This window comes from Dryobates pubescens, chromosome 10 (genome assembly GCF_014839835.1).
Source record: "Dryobates pubescens isolate bDryPub1 chromosome 10, bDryPub1.pri, whole genome shotgun sequence".
Lineage (NCBI taxonomy): Eukaryota > Metazoa > Chordata > Aves > Piciformes > Picidae > Dryobates > Dryobates pubescens.
This window is the reverse complement of record NC_071621.1, coordinates 13291428-13311433: the sequence shown is the minus strand read 5'-3', so window position 1 is coordinate 13311433 and position 20006 is coordinate 13291428. Positions and strand designations below refer to the sequence as shown.

The 20006-nt window shown below is 49.9% G+C and overlaps 1 protein-coding gene across 1 annotated transcript in view; it reads left to right on the top strand.

Annotated features, from left to right (window-relative positions):
• MYO7A (myosin VIIA) overlaps positions 1-16928 on the top strand; it is a 90967-nt gene extending 74039 nt beyond the window's left edge. The window contains exons 35-47 of the mRNA XM_009906953.2: positions 199-323; positions 1136-1293; positions 3827-3980; positions 4077-4232; positions 5401-5506; positions 7126-7239; positions 7795-7882; positions 9296-9402; positions 11359-11544; positions 12915-13031; positions 13827-13910; positions 14967-15086; positions 16466-16928. Coding sequence (XP_009905255.2) covers positions 199-323; positions 1136-1293; positions 3827-3980; positions 4077-4232; positions 5401-5506; positions 7126-7239; positions 7795-7882; positions 9296-9402; positions 11359-11544; positions 12915-13031; positions 13827-13910; positions 14967-15086; positions 16466-16555 — 1605 coding nt within the window. The 3' untranslated portion in view covers positions 16556-16928. The remainder of the gene's footprint in view (positions 1-198; positions 324-1135; positions 1294-3826; positions 3981-4076; positions 4233-5400; positions 5507-7125; positions 7240-7794; positions 7883-9295; positions 9403-11358; positions 11545-12914; positions 13032-13826; positions 13911-14966; positions 15087-16465) is intronic.
• Positions 16929-20006: the final 3078 nt, after the last annotated feature.

The following is a 20006-nucleotide window of genomic DNA, read 5'->3' as shown; positions in this document are numbered from 1 at the left end:
ATGTGGCTCTGAGCAACCTGATCTAGTGGAAAGTGTCCCTGCCCATGGCAGGGGTGTTGGAACTAGATGATCCTTGAGGTCTCTTCCAACCCTAACAATTCTATGATTATTCTTCTCATTTTGTACCTGCTTCCTGTCTCTGAATGCATCAGACATCTATCAAATACACCAGGTGACAGAGACCTTTTCCTCCCACAGGCACTGGTCACAATGACCCCTGACCAGCGACAGGACGTGATCAGAACCTCTCAGCTGGCGATTTCAGACAGTGAAGAGAGAGTAAAGCCATACACCTTGGAGGAGTTCTCCTATGATTATTTCAGGTGAACTTTTAAACCATCCTCAGCCATTATAGGAGTAGGTATCCACCTCCAGCTAATCAGGAAATTTAGTCTCCTGGAGAATACTCTGAATATCTCCTTGTGGGACTGTGTACGACTGCAGCCTTCAATTTTGGTCATGACACTTGAGCTGTAGCTTCTCCACAAACAAGGTTTTGGGAAGAATCTCTTCAGGTTGGCTCAGCACAGGTGGAGCAGTGTGAAATGCAGTGGTTATGTGGGAGGCTGTGCTGAGTGATCTGACATTGCTTCCTTACAATCCCATATGCAGCTTCAGACCACAGAGGCAGCAGCTGGGCATTTCTCTCTCATCCCCAAAGATTTAAATGTGCACCACTGATGAATACAGATGACCAGACTGATCCCCAGACCCCTACTCCTGTTCAGATGGGTTTGGCAATGCAAAGAGGCAGACCAGATCCTCTGGGATGTCTCCATCCTGGTAGGCTTGTTCTGCTAGGCAATATTCTTTCAGTGTTGCTGCCCTCACAATCCACTGTCATCACCCTTCCTCTTAAGGCTGTAAGAAACTTTTTAAGGTAGGGAGAGTTGTTTTGGTGTCAGTACTTGGATAGGGTCCTCGTGGGATTTCTCTGAGCCCTAAGAAAGTACAAATGGCTGTCCTTGGGAAGAGCTGGTGCTGGACACTTGCTAAACAGTGAAGTCCCTTTTGATGTAAAAGTCCCTTAGCCAGGTGCTGTCAGCAGCCTCCTGAAGTGAAACCCTGGCCTCAAGCTGTCCCTTTTATTCCTGTAACCTATCCATCTTTCCTATTGTTTTGCATTTGCCACCAGGCCACCTCCCAAGCACACCCTCAGCAGGGTGATGATTACCAAGAGCCGTGGGAAGGACAAGCTGTGGTGTTACACTCGTGAGCCTATCAAACAACCCTTGCTGAAGAAGATCCTGGGCAGTGAGGAGCTGTCCCAAGAAGCCTGCATGGCCTTCATTGATATCCTTTCACTGCCTGGGGGAGCTCTTGGGCAAAAAGTCCAACAGGCAAAGGGCCCCAGGCAAAGCCCATGGAAAGTTTTGAGGTCCTTCTTAAGGGCTTCAGGAACATGTCGCAGGCCTGTAGATGGGTTTGATCCTGAAACCTGTACTGAAACATCCTTGAGAACTGAGTGGGGTTGGCAGGATGGTCTGCTTCTTAAGAAATGAGGACCAAGGAACAAGTTAATGAGTGCTGCTGGTCCACACTGCTCAGTGGTTAACTCACCAGCTCTGCTCTGGCTACTTAAGGATGAGAGGAAATGGCCTTCAGGTTGCATCAGAGTAAGTTTAGGTTGGATATTAGGAAAAATGTCTTTACTGAAAGAGTCATCAGTCCTCGGAACAGGCTGCCCAGGGAAGTGGTGGAGCTCAAAAAACAGGTAGACATGGCACTTAGGAACATGGTTTAGTGGGCATTATGGTGTTGGGTTGAAAGTTGGGCTTGATCTTAGAGGTCTATTCCAACCTTAATGATTCTATGATTGCACTGTGTGTCTCCACAAACACATCTGCTGTAGAAGGTTGTAGCCCTAATCAGTTTAGATGGAAACCAATCCATGTGGCCTTGGGGACAGTTTGATGCATTAGTATCCATTACTTAGTAGAATGGGAGAGATCAGTTAAGTGCAGATGTAGATCCAACCTGTTGAATTTGCTTCTATTTCTTTTGGTAAGGCTTTGTTCTAGAATCCAGACTTCATAGTTTGAACAACTCTGTTGTTATAAGCCTCTTATTAATATCACACTATTGCTGCTACTGCTGGTTTCCTCTTGCTAGCCAGAGTCTGGGGAAGAGAAGGCTGAGAAGGGATTTAATAAATGATTATAAATATCTGAGGGCTGGGAGTCAGGAGGGAGGGGACAGGCTCTGCTCACTTGCACCCTGGGACAGGACAAGGGGCAATGGATATAAACTACAGCACAGGAGGTTCCACCTCAACATGAGGAGGAGCTTCTTCACTGTGAGGGTCACAGAGCACTGGAGCAGGCTCTCCAGGGTGGTTGTGGAATCTTCTTCTCTGGAGACTTTCAAGCCCCATCTGGATGCATTCCTGTGTGACCTGTGCTAGATTCTATGGTCCTGCTCTGGCAGGCGGGGTTGGACTCGATAATCTTTGGAAGTTCCTTCCAACCCCTAACATCCTGTGATAACAGAAGGAGGATTTAAAAGTACTGGCCAAAAAATAAGAAGGCTGTGTTGTGTAGGTTAATTCAGAGCTGTTCTTATGCACAATAACAGCAATATGGCATGACTGTGAAGATCAACATTTGGTTTGTAAACCAGACTGCAGCTCCACCCGTGTCTGCCACAAGTTGGAACTCTCTTGTTGTGGTCTTTTTTTTGCAGTGGTACCTGTATGTGTGATCAGGTAACACAGAATCACACACAGCTTCTTAAGTCTACGTATCTCGACCAAAAGCCAACACTTTCAACCTAAGATGATGCATAATAAAGTGAGAGAACTTCTTGGACATGTCCTAAGGCCATTAAAACCCTTTACCATACACTGTCCCCCTTGAAACAAACCACAGCCATTTCTGCAGTCATGTGTAGGATGTCTTTAATCACATCCCCAAACATGTACCCTCAGCAGATTTGCTGATGATACAAAGCTGTGGGGGGTAGCTGACACCTGTCAGGCTGTGCAGCCATCCAATGAGATCTGGACAGGCTGAGAGCTGGGTGCAGGCAAACTTCATGAAGTTCAGTAAGGACAAGGGCAGGGTCCTGCATCTGGGGAGGAATAACAGCAAGCACCAGGACAGCAGCAGCTGGAAAGCAGCTCCATAGAGGAAGACCTTGGAGTGCTGATGGACAGCAAGTTCTGCATGGGCCAGCAATGTGCCCTTGTGGCCAAGAGAGCCAATGGGATCCTGGGGCGCAGCAAGAGAAGTGTGGCCAGCAGGGCCAGGGAGGTTCTCCTCCTCCTCTGTTCTGCCTTGCTGAGACCACAGCTGCAATACTGCATCAGGTTTTGGGCTCCCCAGTTCAAGAGAGACAGAGACCTGCTGGAGAGTCCAAGGGAGAGCCACGAGGATGCTTAGGGGACTTGAGCATCTGCCCTGTGAAGAGAGACTGAGAGCCCTGGGGCTGTTTAGTGTGGAGAAGAGAAGACTGAGAGGGGATCTGATTAATGTGTATCATTATCTGAGGGGTGGGTGTCAAGTGGAGGGGACCAAGCCCTTTTCAATAGTGCACACTAATAAGACAAGGAACAACAGGTTCAAGCTTGAACATAGAAGATTTCACCTCAACAGGAGGAGAAACTTCTTTACAGTGAGGGTGCCAGAGCCCTGGAGCAGGCTGCCCAGAGAGGTTGTGGAGTCTCCTTCTCTGGAGACTTTCAAAACCCACCTGTGCAGACTACCCTAGGGGATCCTGCTTTGGCAGGGGGGGTTGGACTTGATCTCTTGAGGTCCCTTCCAACCTCTAATGTACTATGACACTGTGAAACATCCTGGTGAGCCGATCCTTGACTCCCACCTCCCACCAGTGCTAAAGTACATGGGTGACTACCCATCCAAAAGGACCCGCTCAGTTAACGAGCTGACAGACCAAATATTTGAAGGTGCCTTGAAAGCTGAACCCCTGAAGGATGAAATCTACTGCCAGACCCTCAAGCAGCTCACAGACAACCACATCAAGTAAGAGTTGTTCTTTCCCCCTGCCTCAGGCAAAGCAGATGTGAGTTGTCTGTATCACGAGTGATTCCTTTTCCTCCTGGGTCTCTCTTTGTGCAGATACAGTGAAGAGAAAGGCTGGGAGCTGCTGTGGTTGTGTACAGGCCTTTTCCCTCCAAGTAACATCCTCCTGCCCCACGTCCAGAGATTCCTGCAGTCCCGGAAACATCACCCCCTGGCAGCAGACTGTATCCAGAGGCTCCAGAAAGCCCTGAGGTACTGAACCAAAAGGCCTCCTGGTCTTGACCATGGCACAGCATCTAAACATGTATGAGAAAATATAAGTACCACGAGGGTGGTGGAACACTGGAACAGGTTGCCCAGGGAGGTAGCTGAGGTCCTTTCCCTTGAGGTATTCAAGGTGGAGCTTGACTGGGCTCTGGGCAACCTGATCTGGTTAAGGATGACTCTGTTTACTGCAGAGGGGGTTGGACTAGATGGCTTTTGGAGGTCCCTTCCAACCCAGACCATTCTATAATTCTATGATTCAGTGATTTTGGTGGCTGTAGGGACAACAAAAGCTCACAACCTCTCTCCATGTTTGACCAAGCTGATAAGGATATGTGGTGCAGGATGTCACTGGTAAACTGTGCATGGGAAACCAGAAATTAATTAGGTCATCTTCATGGACAATCTGGAACACAGAAGGTTCCACATAAGCAAGAGGGGGAAAATCTGTACATTTTGAACAGGCTGTCCAGAGAGGTTATGGAGTCTCCATCTCTGGAGGCACTCAAAACCCAGCTGGACATGTTCCTGTGTGATTTACTTTAAGTGGTCCTGCTCTAGCACAGGAATTGGACTGGATGTTCTTTAGAGCTTCCTTTTAACCCCCACCACTCTCTGATTCTGTGACTTGGCCCAGGTCCACTTAAATCACCTGCAACCTAAGCAAAGGCAAATTCCCCATTCCAATTTTTCCTGCAGTATTAAAAAAGTATTTCCCACAGTATTAAAAAAGTATCACAGTATCACCAAGGTTGGAAGAGACCTCAAAGATCATCGAGTCCAACCTGTCACCACAGACCTCATGACTAGACCAGGGCACCAAGTGCCACGTCCAATCCCCTCTTGAACACCTCCAGGGATGGTGACTCCACCACCTCCCTGGGCAGCACATTCCAATGACAAACGACTTTCTCAGTGAAGAACTTTCTCCTCACCTCGAGCCTAAACTTCCCCTGGGGCAGCTTGAGACTGTGTCCCCTTGTTCTGGTGCTGGTTGCCTGAGAGAAGAGACCAACCCCTTCCTGGCTACAACCACCCTTCAGGTAGTTGTAGAGAGCAACGAGTAGCTGAAGTTCCTCAAAACACCAACCAGCTAACCAAAAAAGCCAACCATGTATTAAAATGGAAAATTAAAACATAAGATTCTGTTTTGCAGGAATGGATCCAGGAAGTACCCACCCCATCTGGTAGAAGTGGAAGCCATTCAACACAAAACCACCCAGATTTTCCACAAGGTTTACTTCCCTGATGATACTGATGAGGTAAATGGTGAAGAAGGAAATTCTTTTGGTTTGGTTTGGTTTTGGGGGTTGGGGTTTTTTTGCCCTGTCAGGGTGATTTTCAACTTTCTTATTAAAATCTCAGAAGAGGATGGCAGTGGTTCTTATCCAGAAAGACTCAGCCTTTCCAGAAAACTCTGGACCAGAGCAGTGGAAGGAAAAATCCATCCTTACCTACCCTGAGCAGTTCAGGGCTTTTTTTGTGTACTGCAATTCACCTGTATCAAGATGTGAGGGATTTGGTGGTGTTCACTGGAGGCTTTATAGTATGACTCCAGCAAGAGGAAGGTTGGCTGTGTTCACCTTCATCCTCTCTCTCAGTGGCTCATAAGCCTTAGCCATCAGTTCTTTGCATGCAAGACCCACAGGTGTTGTCCACCCAGCTATACCCAGGAGCGTAGCATGGTAGGTCTGCCTAGAGGACTGGGCAAGGAGCTGGCTTTGGCAACACTGACAATTAGACAACTTAATTTATTCCCCCTGCCCTGGGATGGCACAGAAATCACAATACTTGCACTCAGAAACCTCTAATTAAGCACCTTACCTGCTTATAAGGCAGGTAGTTATATTGATGGCAGAGCAGATATGCATGTCCTTGCAGAAACTTCCTTCTTATGCTACTGATTTGTCTTCCTGTGAGGCTCAGCTCTCTCCTTCTACCCTTGGGCACAACTCAATTCCTGTGTTTCCAAGTGGGTTATGTGTACAGCAGTGCACACCCATGGAAGGAAAAGGATCATTCCTCTCCAGCAGCTGTGTGTGCCCTTGTTTATCTCTAATGGAGAGCTGAGGGAACTACTGGGAGTTCTCATCACTTAGGGGATTCTTCTCTGCATGACCAGCAACAAGCATGACATCATGAGAGCCTGCAGGAGAATAGTAGGGATTTGCTGTCACCCTTTTGGTCATGGCAGTCATCTAGGTAGACTGACAGAGCAGCATCATTCCAGTACAACATGCATCTGGATGGAGCTCCAGGCTGATCTCTCCTGGGATGTGGAACACAGGTCCTGCTGGCTTGGTGCTTCAAGCTAACATAGGCACACATTTGGTGGGCAGGAGCTTGAATTCCTCAGAGGACAGAGCAAAACTGCAGTGAGGTAAATGCTGAGCACAGCTCAGAAGGCAAAGCTTGGACTAGGGCCTGCAAGCAGATGGGACAGTCCTTTAGGTATCCCATCCACACGTAAAGCTGGAGTCATTTCTCCTCTCTCAGCTCTCTAGAAGTCAGGCATTTGGCCTAATCCAGGCATCTGACCTCCTCATCATCCCTGGGGAGACCAGGGAGGTATCTCACTCTCTCTGCACCCCAACTTGAAACCTGCCTGGAAGGTCAGTAAAATCTCTTGCATTGCCTGGAGAGCCCTGGACAAGGCAGCACGAGGCATAGAGGGAGCATCATGAAGCACAACAGTACAGCAGCAGCATGGCCAAGCTTCTGAAACATCCATTCCCATGGCCAGAGCCACGATCCCCAACGTCACTAATTGCTCTGGGCACATGAATGCCTTTGTGCATCTGAGCCTGGAGTTGCTCAAAGAGAGCAGAAAGCAGAAATGAACTCTGAGGCAGCAGTGATGTGGTTCTTCCTTTCTTTGCAGGCATTTGAGGTGGAGTCCAGCACAAAAGCCAAGGACTTCTGCCAGAACATCTCCAACAGGCTGCTCTTAAAATCCTCTGAGGGCTTCAGCCTCTTTGTCAAAATCTCTGACAAGGTGAGTGGGCCACCCAGGGGCTGAGCCAGCCCTAGGGCACTCAGGGTGACCTACCTACCACTGGGGAGATAGTAGTGGAGGCAGAGCGATCTGCACCCTCACAGATGAGATGTGGTGTGGGGTTCCTATGTCAGTTCCATCCTGCTGCAGGTGAGATTTGCAGTCCCCACAGCCTTGACTTCCAGAAATCATCCCAAAGGGCTCAAAACAGAGAGGCAAAGCTCTCCAAGCCTGATGATGAGCTGGGTTAATGTAAAAAGACTAAGTAAGAAAAATATGCAGCTCAGAGCTGCCTCAGGCAACTGGAAGAAGTCTGTAGAGATAGACATCATGAAGGGAAATTAATTGCTTTGTGTAACAGGAAGCTGCAATAGGAATTAATGGGTGAAATCAGAGCCAGAGCCTGCAGCAAGGTGCTGGCAGCAGCTTCCTCACGTCAGAAGCTTCTAACTCATCAGTGTAAGCAGGACAAAGCAGTGAGCAACAACTACAGCAGATGGGACAATGGCCAACCCCGCCTGTGGCCTCTTTGCAACCATGTGCTGTGTTCCACAGGTCATCAGTGTGCCCGAGGGAGACTTCTTCTTTGACTTTGTGAGACATCTGACAGACTGGATAAAGAAAGCAAGACCTGCAAAAGATGGTAACTGGGATTCCTCTCCATTATGGGTCACACAGAGCCCTCCTATAGCACTCCAGCCCTTTCAAAGAAGATTGGCCACACAGTTTGCCGTGTCTGTTGGGCCACGCTACTGTAGGGGTGCTGTCTGTACAAGCCCTGAGGACATCACCTGGGAGACTGGTCAGAAGCAGCAAGACCTCTGCTCAAGGGCTAGATTTCGCCCCAGTGAGGAGTGCCTACTGGTGGACATGTCTCCAGGGCCTGCCTATGGAGAGGTTTCAGTGGTGGGATTCATTTCACCTTGCTGCCCCATCCACAGTGGAGCTGGCAGCAGATCTGCTGAATATATCAGTGGCTGCAAGACATAGAATCATAGAGTTGTCAGGGTTGGAAGGGACCTCAAGGATCATCTAGTTCCAACCCCCCTGCCATGGGCAGGGACACCTCACACTACATCAGGTTGCCCAGAGCCACATCCAGCCTGGCCTTAAAAACCTCCAGGGATGAGGTTTCCACCACCTCCCTGGGCAACCTGTGCCAGTGTCTCACCACCCTCATGGGGAAGAACTTCCTCCTCACATCCAATCTGAATCTACCCACTTCAAGTTTTGCTCTGTTCCCCCTAGTCCTATCACTCCCTGACACCCTAAAAAGTCCCTCCCCAGCTTTCTTGTAGGCCCCCTTCAGATACTGGAAGGCCACAATAAGGTCTCCTTGGAGCCTTCTCTTCTCCAAACTGAACAGCCCCAACTCCCTCAGTCTGTCCTCATAGGAGAGGAGCTCCAGATCCTCTGCTCATCCTCGTGGCCCTTCTCTGGACATGCTGCAGCACATCCAGATCTTTCCTGTAATAGGGGCTCCAGAACTGGATGCAGTACTCCAGGTGGGGTCTCTCCAGAGTGGAATAGAGCTTCCTCCAGGGCACAGTTCCTCTGTCCTGCACTAGGCATGAGCACTCTCTTTGCAGTAGAGTCATGAAAATGAATCCAAACACTCTTAATTTTCTTAAAGCTATGCAAGGGAAAGGTGGTTTTCTCTGCAAGGTCAGATAAAACCTGCAAGGTCATTTGGCCTTGTTGAGTATCCCTGTCCCTGCAGGTTGTGAGGGCACATGGACTTGCAGGGACACCAATGCCACCTGGTACTCTCAGCATTCCTCTTACACAGAATCCAAGAATTGTTTAGGTTGAAAAAGGCCTTTAAGATCACCACATCCAACCAGTAAAACAGCTCTGCCAGGGTACCACTACACCATGGCCCACAGTACCACATCCACATGTCTTTTAAATCCCTGCAGGGATGGGAACTCCACCACTGCCCAGGGCAGCCTGTTCCAGGGCTTTGCAACCCTTTCAGTGATGATTTTTTTCCTAGTGTCCAACCTACACCTCCCCTGGAACAACTTCATACCCAGTCCTTGCTTCCCTTGCACAGGTATAGTGCCTTCTCTCACCTATCAAGTGTTCTTCATGAAAAAGCTGTGGACCAACACAACCCCTGGGAAGGACTCTATGGCAGACTCCATCTTCCACTATTACCAGGTACTCCAGGAGTCTTGAGAGGTATTAGGAATGGGTTACAAGGACTTTGTCCATCTGTAGATGGGAATCTACTCTTGCCTTAAATGAAGCACTATAAAGATCTCTGTTGAGTTGCATGGCAAGGAGCAGCCTTCCTATACTTCAGGGTAACAATCTCAGCAGGGATTTGGGCCAGCTGCTCTTGGGTGGGCAGCAAGAAACAGGAGAGAGCATGTCCTGCTGGCAGCCTCAACTGGGAGGCTGGATTCAGAAGCATCCTGAGGGTTTTCAGCTACCTCCATTCATGGAGACGAGCTGTGATGGTCGCAGCGTTCAGGTAAAAAGTTAGAGTTCATCTGCTCTTGTTTATTCTGGGATGAAGAAAACATATCATGTCCCAAAGCACTCTCTCACACACATATACTCCCCATGCTATTGCCTGGATGAAGTGGCCATCCCAGTATGACCAAATCCCTCAATGCTTTAGTCACCTGACACATTTCCAGACACTTTTGGTAATGAGGGAATAGATAAAATTTGGGGGGGGGGGGGGGGGGGGGGGGGGGGGGATGGATATAAAAGGCAGAAAGCTCATTCAGTTCCAGGTGACCATTATTAGGGGCAGATTTCCTGGGGTGACCATTACCAGGGGTAGATTTCCTGGGGTGACAATTACTAGGGGTAGATTTCTTGGGGTGACCATTACTAGGGGTAGATTTCCTGGCGTGGCCATTATTAGGGGTAGATTTCCTGGGGTGACCATTACCAGGGGTAGATTTCCTGGGGTGGCCATTACTAGGGGTAGATTTCTTGGGGTGGTCATAATTAGGGGTAGATTTCCTGGGGTGCCCATTACTAGGGGTAGATTTCTTGGGGTGGTCATAATTAGGGGTAGATTTCCTGGGGTGACCATTACCAGGGGTAGATTTCCTGGCGTGGCCATTATTAGGGGTAGATTTCCTGGGGTGACCATTACCAGGGGTAGATTTCCTGGGGTGGCCATTACTAGGGGTAGATTTCTTGGGGTGGTCATAATTAGGGGTAGATTTCCTGGGGTGCCCATTACTAGGGGTAGATTTCTTGGGGTGGTCATAATTAGGGGTAGATTTCCTGGGGTGACCATTACCAGGGGTAGATTTCCTGGGGTGACAATTACTAGGGGTAGATTTCTTGGGGTGACCATTACTAGGGGTAGATTTCCTGGGGTGCCCATTACCAGGGGTAGATTTCCTGGGGTGGCCATTATTAGGGGTAGATTTCCTGGGGGTGACCATTACCAGGGGTAGATTTCCTGGGGTGGCCATTATTAGGGGTAGATTTCCTGGGGTGACCATTACCAGGGGTAGATTTCCTGGGGTGGCCATTATTAGGGGTAGATTTCCTGGGGTGACCATTACCAGGGGTAGATTTCCTGGGGTGGCCATTACCAGGGGTAGATTTCCTGGGGTGGCCATTACCAGAGGTAGATTTCCTGGGGTGCCCATTACCAGGGGTAGATTTCCTGGGGTGGCCATTACCAGAGGTAGATTTCCTGGGGTGGCCATTACTAGGGGTAGATTTCCTGGGGTGGTCATAATTAGGGGTAGATTTCCTGGGGTGCCCATTACCAGGGGCAGATTTCCTGGGTGGTCATTACCAGGGGTAGATTTCCTGAGGTAATCATTACCAGGGGTAGATTTCCAGGGATGTGGGAGTGTGAACAAGACTGTAGGCTCCCACATCTGACAGCTAACATAAGGAGGTCCCTGTTCCATGTAAGAGAAGATTGCTTTAGACCAAAGAGGATCTTTAAACATCTGGTGTGGTCTTAGCTGAGCAGTTACCTCTCCACCACACTCAACACAACTTCTGTGGAGAGTTCCCAGGGCACAGCCTCTTAACCAGGGGCTGGATACCTCCACAAACTCCATTTAACATCTGAGGATGAAGGTCTGAGGCCATCCTCTGCATCGCTGAATCATTCTTCTCTCCGTGCAGGAGTTACCAAAGTACCTGCGCGGCTACCACAAGTGCACACGAGAAGAGGTCCTGCAGCTGGCAGCTCTCATCTACAGGGTGAAGTTTGAGGATGACAAATCCTATTTCCCCAGCATCCCCAAGCTGCTGAAGGAGCTGGTGCCTCAGGACCTCGTGCGGCAGCTCTCGCCAGATGACTGGAAAAGGGTAAACCAGCAGCTTGAGTCACACACCAGGCCTGACTGGGAGCAGCCCAGTCTGATGGTCAATGTTGAAATCAGGCAGTCAGAATGAGTGATCCATGGTCCCTCTTGAGCCTTGAGGCAGCCATAATGAGTGACCCATGGACCCTCTTGAGTGGTAGCAGAGCTGCAGCCTCCCCATCAGTTCCACGAGGAGGAACTCTGCCTGTGTGCTCATACCTGCATGCCTTGCAGTGGGGTTTTCCTTGTGTTCCACGTGGCTGTGGCTGTGGTGGAAGATACAAACACCATATGGAAAGAGGCTGGGAGATGGCCTCATCTAAAGGTCCATTGCTTAAGGCAGACAACTGAGCAGAAGGGTCACTCTCCCTGCCTTACAGAGAGAGAGCTGTGGCACAGCTACAGACAGGTCTGGAGACACAGGTGGCTCACTGCCAAGAAACAGTTTCTGAAGTCCTTTCTGTTCCATAGAATCACAGAATGGCTTAATGTTGAAAGGGACCACAAAGATCACCTAGTTCCAGACCCCTGCCATAGGCAAGGACACCTCTCACTAGACCAGATTGCTCATAGCCTCATCCATCCTGGTCTTAAACACTTCCAGGGATGAGGCATCCACAGCTTCTCTGAGCAACCTGTTCCAGTATTCCACCAGCCTCACAGTAAAGAACTTCTTGGTCCAATCTAAATCTCTAGTTTTCTGGCAGCTGAACACAGCCATATGCCTAACCAGTGAACTATCAGCTTCTCTGGGTAGAAGGTCTCTCAGTTTCCTCTGCTGCATAAATTGGAACATTACAATTTATAATCCTTTTAATGGGGTCACCAGCACAGCTCCTCTAAAGAAGGAAGGGCCTGCATCAGTTCCAAGCCCTGTTCCAGTGGTCAGCCACCACTTCTGTGAAGTGTTCACTGGAACAGAAACTAGAACTCACCATCACCACTTTCCAGTACCTGGAGGGGGCCTGCAGGAAGGCTGGAGAGGGACTATGAGGACTGTTTGCAAAGGTCTGCAGTGATAGGACAAGGGGGGAGTGGTTTGAAATCAGAGAAGAGGAGATTTAGACTGGATGTTAGGAACAAGTTCTGCACCATGAGGGTGGCTGAGCACTGGAACAAGTTGCCCAGAGAAGTGGTTGAGGATCCATCCCTGGAGATTCTCAAGGTCAGGCTGGACAGGGCTCTGGGCAACCTGATCTACTTGAGGATGTCCATGCTCACTGCAGGGGGCTTGGACTAGATGACTTTTGGAGGTCCCTTCCAGCCCAAACCATTCTTTGATTCTATGATCTTTGTGGGACTGGTGCTTCTTTCCTGCACACACCTCTGGTGCCCTAACCCTAACCCAAAGCCTCCACCTGCTCTCTGTTGCAGTCCATCGTGGCATACTACAACAAGCACGCAGGCAAAACAAGAGAAGAAGCCAAGCTTGCCTTCCTAAAGATTATCTTCAAGTGGCCTACATTTGGATCAGCATTCTTTGAAGTGAAGGTACCTGTCCTGCTTGGGGGTTCTCTGGCAGTTTTGAGCAGAAGTCAGGAGCCCCATATCACAGAGGGGCTCCAGATATGTTGCTGATGAAGCAGGGAAGGAGCACGAGGCTCTCCATTTGCCTGGGGCCAGTGCAGTCATTCATGCACTCACACAGAGACCCTGCAGAGCTTCACCATGTCTCAGTCAGTGGGTCTATACCATTGCTGTGCTGCTGAGGATCCAAGAGCCATTCTCTGTTCAGCCAAGGCAAAAGGGAGCATGTGTTTTCCCAAAGGGTGGTGTGTATTTTGGTATATTCTGTAACTAATATTTCCTGTTGGTGGTATCTTCAAACACCACTCCAACTTATTTACAAAATACAGGGTCAATTATTGGGTTCTGGGTTTTACACTGCACATATGAAGGCAGTTTAAGCACAGAGATAACCTTTCCAATACAGCAACTGAGACTGGAAATGGACACAGTACTCAAGGTGGGGCCTCACCAGGGTGGAGTAGGACACCAAATTGAAACTGGGAGAGGAGGTAGCTGGGGTTTACCAGCTTGTCCCAGCTTTTCACTGACAATGGCAAGGTGGCTTCTTCTTTGGCATGCCACTGCTTTAGGAGATCTGTACTTATCTAGACAGCCCTGGCTGCTGTTGATACCTTAATGAGCTCATCAGCAAAGGATGAAGTGGACCGCAGTTAGTGAGCCACCAAACGCTGGCAGAAAAAGACAAGCAGAGAGGAAATAGGAGGGGTCTGATTTCACATGGCACATACTCTAACCAGTTCATCTCATTTCCAACAGCAAACTACAGAGCCAAATTACCCAGAAATCCTTCTAATTGCCATCAACAAGCATGGAGTCAGCCTCATCGATCCCAAAACCAAGGTAAGCAAAACTGAGGTCTTCACCAGATGTTCCAGGGCCCACTCCCCAACACCTCCCAGAGGTCATCCCCAAACCCATGCTGTTCAGAACACCAGGAGCTCTCATTAAGCCTAGGCAGAAAGGCTGGCTAGGCAACAAAGCTTCTGGAGGCAGAAATTCACTGTTGCACAGAGCCAGCCCAGCCTTTTCCAGCAGGAGATGGAAGGGGGCTATCAATGGTTAGGATGCACACACTGCTTCCTTAATCCACCCACACACATTAGGGCAGGAGCTGTAGTAAATGTGCCCCTACTAGTTACTTCTACCAGCCACATGCTCATTCTAGTAAGGCAGTGGTCCACAAGGACTGGAGGATCCAAATCCTTGCATCTCACTACCATGCCCATGGTATAGTCTTAGCACTGTAGGCATGCTTTGTCCTCTGTGATTTAAAGTGAATGAGGACATAAGACAGAATCACTCAGGTTGGAAAAACCCCTCAGGATCACCAAGTCCAACCCAGAACCCTACTCTACAAGGTTCATCCCTAAACTGTAGCCCCAAGCACCACATCCAAACCACCTTGAAACACATCCAGGGACAACCACCTTCCTGCCCAGCCCATTCCAATGCTTGACCACTGTTGCTGGGAAAAAATGTTCCCTACTGTCCAATCTAAACCTGCCCTGCTGCAGCTTGAGGCCATTCCCTCTTGTTCTATCACTAATGACCTGTGAGAAGAAACCAGCAGCAGCCTCTCCACAATGTTCTTTCAGGTAGCTGCAGACAGCAATGAGGTCTCCCCTCAGCCTCCTCTTTTCCAAACTAACCATCCCCAGCTCCTTCAGTTGCTCTCCATCAGATTTATTCTCCAGGCCCTTCCCCAGCTTCCTTGCCCTCCTCTGCACTGGCTCCAGCACCTCCACATCTCTCTTGTACTGAGGTGCCCAAAACTGAACAGGCTACTCCAGGTGTGGCCTCACCAGAGCTGAGTATAAGGGGACAATCACCTCCCCACAGTCCTTCATGAAAGTTGAGGCTCTTGTGTGTTGAGTGTCCATCTTGTGTCCCCACCAGGATATCCTCATCACTCACCCCTTCACCAAGATCTCCAACTGGAGCAGTGGCAACACTTACTTCCATATAACCATTGGCAACCTGGTGAGAGGAAGCAAGCTGCTGTGTGAGACCTCCCTGGTAAGGAGCATTCAAGATTTGTGGGCATGAGTCAGACCAAATCCTGATTTGGATAGACAAAATGAAATGCTTTCAGCAAATCACGTCTCAGGGGTTCCCTGAGCTGACAGTGGTCTACTAGAAGGGCCCTCAATGTGGTTTTCTTTTCCCTTCTGGATTTCCCAAGCCTCAGTTGATGAGAGCTCTCACTTCTTTCATCATCCAATTTCCAAGCAAGCTTGAGGCTTTTGGACAGTTGTCATCTCAGGAGCATGGGGCACTGCTCCCTGTCACTGCACTGAAAAGCACATTAAACCTAATGTGGGCTCAAGGAGTACTCTTGAGGCCTTCTACCAAAATCCAGTTTATCCCTAGTAACAGTCCCAGCAGCAAATCTCCTCCTAGACTATCTTAAACCCAAAGCATGATGGATAAAAATTCCTTCTGGATTAGCTGTTATGAATGTGCAGCATACAGTATTTTTTGGCCATTTGAAAATCCAGCTCCCAGTCAAATCTGCCTGTGTCCCTCGACAGCATCTTGGGATGGAGAGTTCCCCCATCTCAACACTGCAGATTACATCTGAACCATGTTCCTTCTGGTGGTATCACTTCACCCAAGAGGAATGGTCAAAATCGTAGAATCATAGAATTGTTAGGATTGGAAGGGACCTCAAGGAGCATCTAGTTTCAACCCCCATGCCATGGGCAGGGTCACCTCACACTAGAGCAGGTTGCTCACAGCCACACCTAGCCTGGCCTTAAAAACCTCCAGGGATGAGGCCTCCACCACCTCCCTGGGCAACCTGTGCCAGTGTCACCACCCTCATAGTGAAGAACTTCTTCCTGACATCCCAACTGAATCTATCCACTTCGAGTTTTGCTCCATTCCTCCTAGTCCTATCACTCCCTGACACCCTAAAAAGTCCCTCCCCAGCTTTCTTGTAGCCCCCTTCAGATATTTGAAGGTGACAATAAGGTCTCCTCAGATCCTTCTCTTCTCCAGACTGAACAACCCCAACTCCCTCAGTCTGTCCTCATAGGAGAGGAGCTCCAGCCCTCTGCTCATCCTTGTGGCCCTTCTCTGAACACGTTCCAGCACATCCAGATCCTTCCTGTAATAGGGGCTCCAGAACTGGACACAATACTCCAGGTGGGACCTCACCAGAGTGGAGCAGAGGGGGAGAAATGTCTGCACTTTTCAGTGCAGCCCAGGCTGTGATTGGCTTTCTGGGCTGCCAGTGCACACTGGTGGCTCCTGTTGAGCTTCTCATCCACCAGCACCCCCAAGTCCTGAAAACTTGAAAGTCAACGAGTGGCAGCCAGTGTGCTTAGGGGCCATGAAGCAGAGACGGTAAACTGTGCTGTAAGGGCGGGTAACATCTTCTCTTTCCACCACAGGGGTACAAGATGGATGATCTTTTGACCTCCTACATCAGCCAGATGCTAACAGCCATGAGCAAACAGAGGAGCGCAAAGGGTAGCAAGTGAACTGCAAGAAGCCGCTGGCAGGTGGCCATGGGGCTAATTCACCAGCTGAGGGCTGTGGGGTACCCGTGCAGCTGGGGGAGAACCTTTGCCTCCCAGATGTGGAAGATGAGCCGAACACCATCAGGGAGTTCGCTGGACTCTGACCTTGAGGGCTCAACTCCCACCTCCCCTTCCAGTGAAGATGACTATCTCTGACCTCCTGTTCTCCTTCCCCACCCTGCACCCTGCCTCCACCCCACACCTCCAAGGTTTCCAGGGGACACCACCGCTCTCAGACAGTGACTGAGCAGAGACGTTCTGGCAGGAGGTCTCCCTGAACCTCCCAGCTGGCATCACAAAGGCTCTCGGAAGAGGATTTGTGTGCGTGTGTGTGCGTGTGGCTTGCATTGGTTTGGTTTTTCCTTCCCTAAGTAAGAGAGAGCTCTGAGGATGCTAACAGCTCTTTGGCGAGGTTGTGGGCAGTTGAGGTTGGAAGAGAAACAACAGAACCCTGCCCCATGCTGGGAGGATGTGCAGTGAACACCTCAGGGCTGGGGGGGGTTTGACATGGCAGAAGACTCTGTGGTGTTCAGAAAGAACAAGGAGGCTGGGAAGAGCATGTTTGAAGTAGGAATCTGAGCTAGCTGCTGATGCAACAGACTTTAAGAGTGCTAAAGCACTGCCTGTGCAATGCTGGAAATGATATTTAAAGAACAGATTTTAAAGTTTTGTTTCTTCTTCTATTTATTTTTTGAAATATTTAAAAGGAAAAAAAGAAAAAAAAAGAAATAACAAAAACCTAATAATAATAAAATGAAAATCCTGCATTTCCTGCTGGGATCTGGAGACTGGCTCGGGGCTGAGGGCGACCTGCAGGCCAACCCCTCCTCGCCCAGGGATCTCCCCCAGAGCCATGACTGCCAGAGGCTGGGCAAGGCACATCATTCCCACCTCGTGAGCTCAGCTGGAAGTGAAGCTTGGAAGATGAATTATCCCCCATTGTGTCCAGAAATTCAAACAAAAGAACCCTGAGAAGGTCTTTACTGCAAGCTTTGATAATGGACGTGAGGGTTTGGAAGCCCCCAAGCTCGGAAGACTGAGGCCAAGCCTGTGGTAAGCTGCAATTCAAGCATGAACTTGGTCATCAGAGTTGGGAACAGTTAATGATTTTATTGTGCTTTTGTGTGTGTTGCTGTATAAACTGCCTCCTCATGAGTCCCAGCTGGACCTGAACTACTCACAGCCAGGGCAGGCCCCTGATTTCAGTAAGCTTTTCTCCTTTTTTGGTTGACTCCTCTACCAACCTGCTGGCTGGTTGTCTGCTCTACCACCCAACACCATCACGCAGTGCGGACTAGCCTGCTTTGAAGCAGAGATGGGACCTGCCGGCAGAGAGGGGGCTGAAGCCAGGTTGTGTCTTGAGGGGATGCAGGGGATGGAGCTTGGGGTGCCTTTCCAAAAGTCCAAGCTTCAAAGGAGCATGTAGCTTGATGTGGGACATAGGAGGGGTGGAACTTGTCCACCAAGATCTGGTGCCGGTTTCACTGACACTGAGTGGATCTCAGCAGATGTGGAGCCCTCTCTTGGTCCCGTGCGCTTGTCTGAGTTTGGCCGCTTTCATAGGAGTCTATATTTTAGGGTGCCATTAAGCTCAGCTGGGGTCAGCCCCCCAGCATCATGGAAGGACAGGCAGAGCTGACAGCACTGCCTGCTGGACCTCAAAGACCACGACACCTGCCTGGGCTGCAGCAGTGACTTTGGACCTCAATTGCTCCACCAAAGTGAACAACTTGCTGCGTGGGCACATCCACCAGCCAGAGTGGGCTGCTGGGAGATCTTCTTCCTCCACCATCCCCCTACCTGAGGCACTCTGGTGACTGGAGCGTGGTTACACCAACCAAGCTACACTGAGAGCTAATCTGCCTTCTTACCATCCATGTCTGATACTTCTGTGCCCTCCACAGCTGCCACGATCCAGCTGAACCAGGGATCCCACCTGTCCTTAGACACATGCCCATCATCCCTACCCCTGCTTTGTGTGAGTCTCCAGCCTTCCCTGCCTCCCACAGCACACTCAGTAGACAATGCACCACAGCAATGTTTTCCAGTGCTGTCCCGGGCCAGCTTTCCCCTGCAACCACCTTCATCCAGCTCTGATTGCCTCCCATGCACCCCAGAGCTTTGGAGGGGTGCCAGGACTCTGTGTGTGTGTGCCTGTGTGACATGTCTCTGTCTGCTGGCCTCTCTGTATTCACACCAAGCAATGTACCATGAAAACCATGTGTCCAAGTGAATTAATCGAATTAAAAAGCATCAAGTGGATGGTGGGAGGCTCTTCTCTGGTGGTGTCTCCACAAATAAGGGTGGGCTCCAGGCTTCCAGGTTCTTGTCGAGGACAAGGCTTCTCCTGATCACAAGATGTTAGGAGTTGGAAGGGACCTCCAAAGATCATCGAGTCCAAGCCCCCTGCCAGAGCAGGACCATACAATCTAGTGCAGGTCACACAGGAACACATCCAGATGGGTCTTGAAAGTCTCCAGAGAAGGAGACTCCATGACCTCTTGAGGGAACCTGTTCCAGGGCTCTCTAGTGTGAATACAGAATACAGAACTAAGCAGGTTGGAAAAGAACTTCAAGATCATCAAGTCCAACCTACCACCCAGCACTATCTCATCAACTAAACCATGGCACTAAGTGCCTCATCCAGGCTCTTTTTAAACACCTCCAGGGATGGTGACTCCACCAGCGCCCTGGGCAGCACATTCCAATGGCCAATCTCTCTTTCTGGGAAGAATTTCTTCCTAACATCCAGCCTAAACCTCCCCCGGCACAGCTTGAGACTGTGTCCTCTTGTTCTGGTACTGGCTGCCTGGGAGAAGAGACCAGCCCCCACCTGCCTACAACCTCCCTTTGGGTAGTTGTAGAGAGCAATAAGGTCACCCCTGAGCCTCCTCTTCTCCAGGCTAAACAACCCCAGCTCCCTCAGCCTCTCCTCACAGGGCTGTGCTCCAAACCCCTCACCAACTTTGTTGCCCTTCTCTGGACTCGTTCCAGCAACTCAACCTCCTTCCTAAACTGAGGGGCCCAGAACTGGACACAGGACTCAAGGTGTGGCCTAACCAATGCAGAGTACAGGGGCACAATGACCTCCCTGCTCCTGCTGGCCACACTGTTCCTGATACAGGCCAGGATGCCATTGGCCTTCTTGGCCACCTGGGCACACTGCTGGCTCATGTTTAGGCAGCTGTCAATCAGCACCCCCAGGTCCCTCTCTGTCTTGGAGCTCTCCAGCCACTCTGACCCCAGCCTGTAGCTCTGCATGGGGTTGCTGTGGCCAAAGTGCAGCACCTGGCACTTGGACTTGTTAAATGCCATTCCATTGGACTCTGCCCATCTGTCCAGTCGGTCAAGGTCCCTCTGCAGAGCCTTTCTGTCCTCTAACTGACCAACATTTGCTCCTAACTTGGTGTCA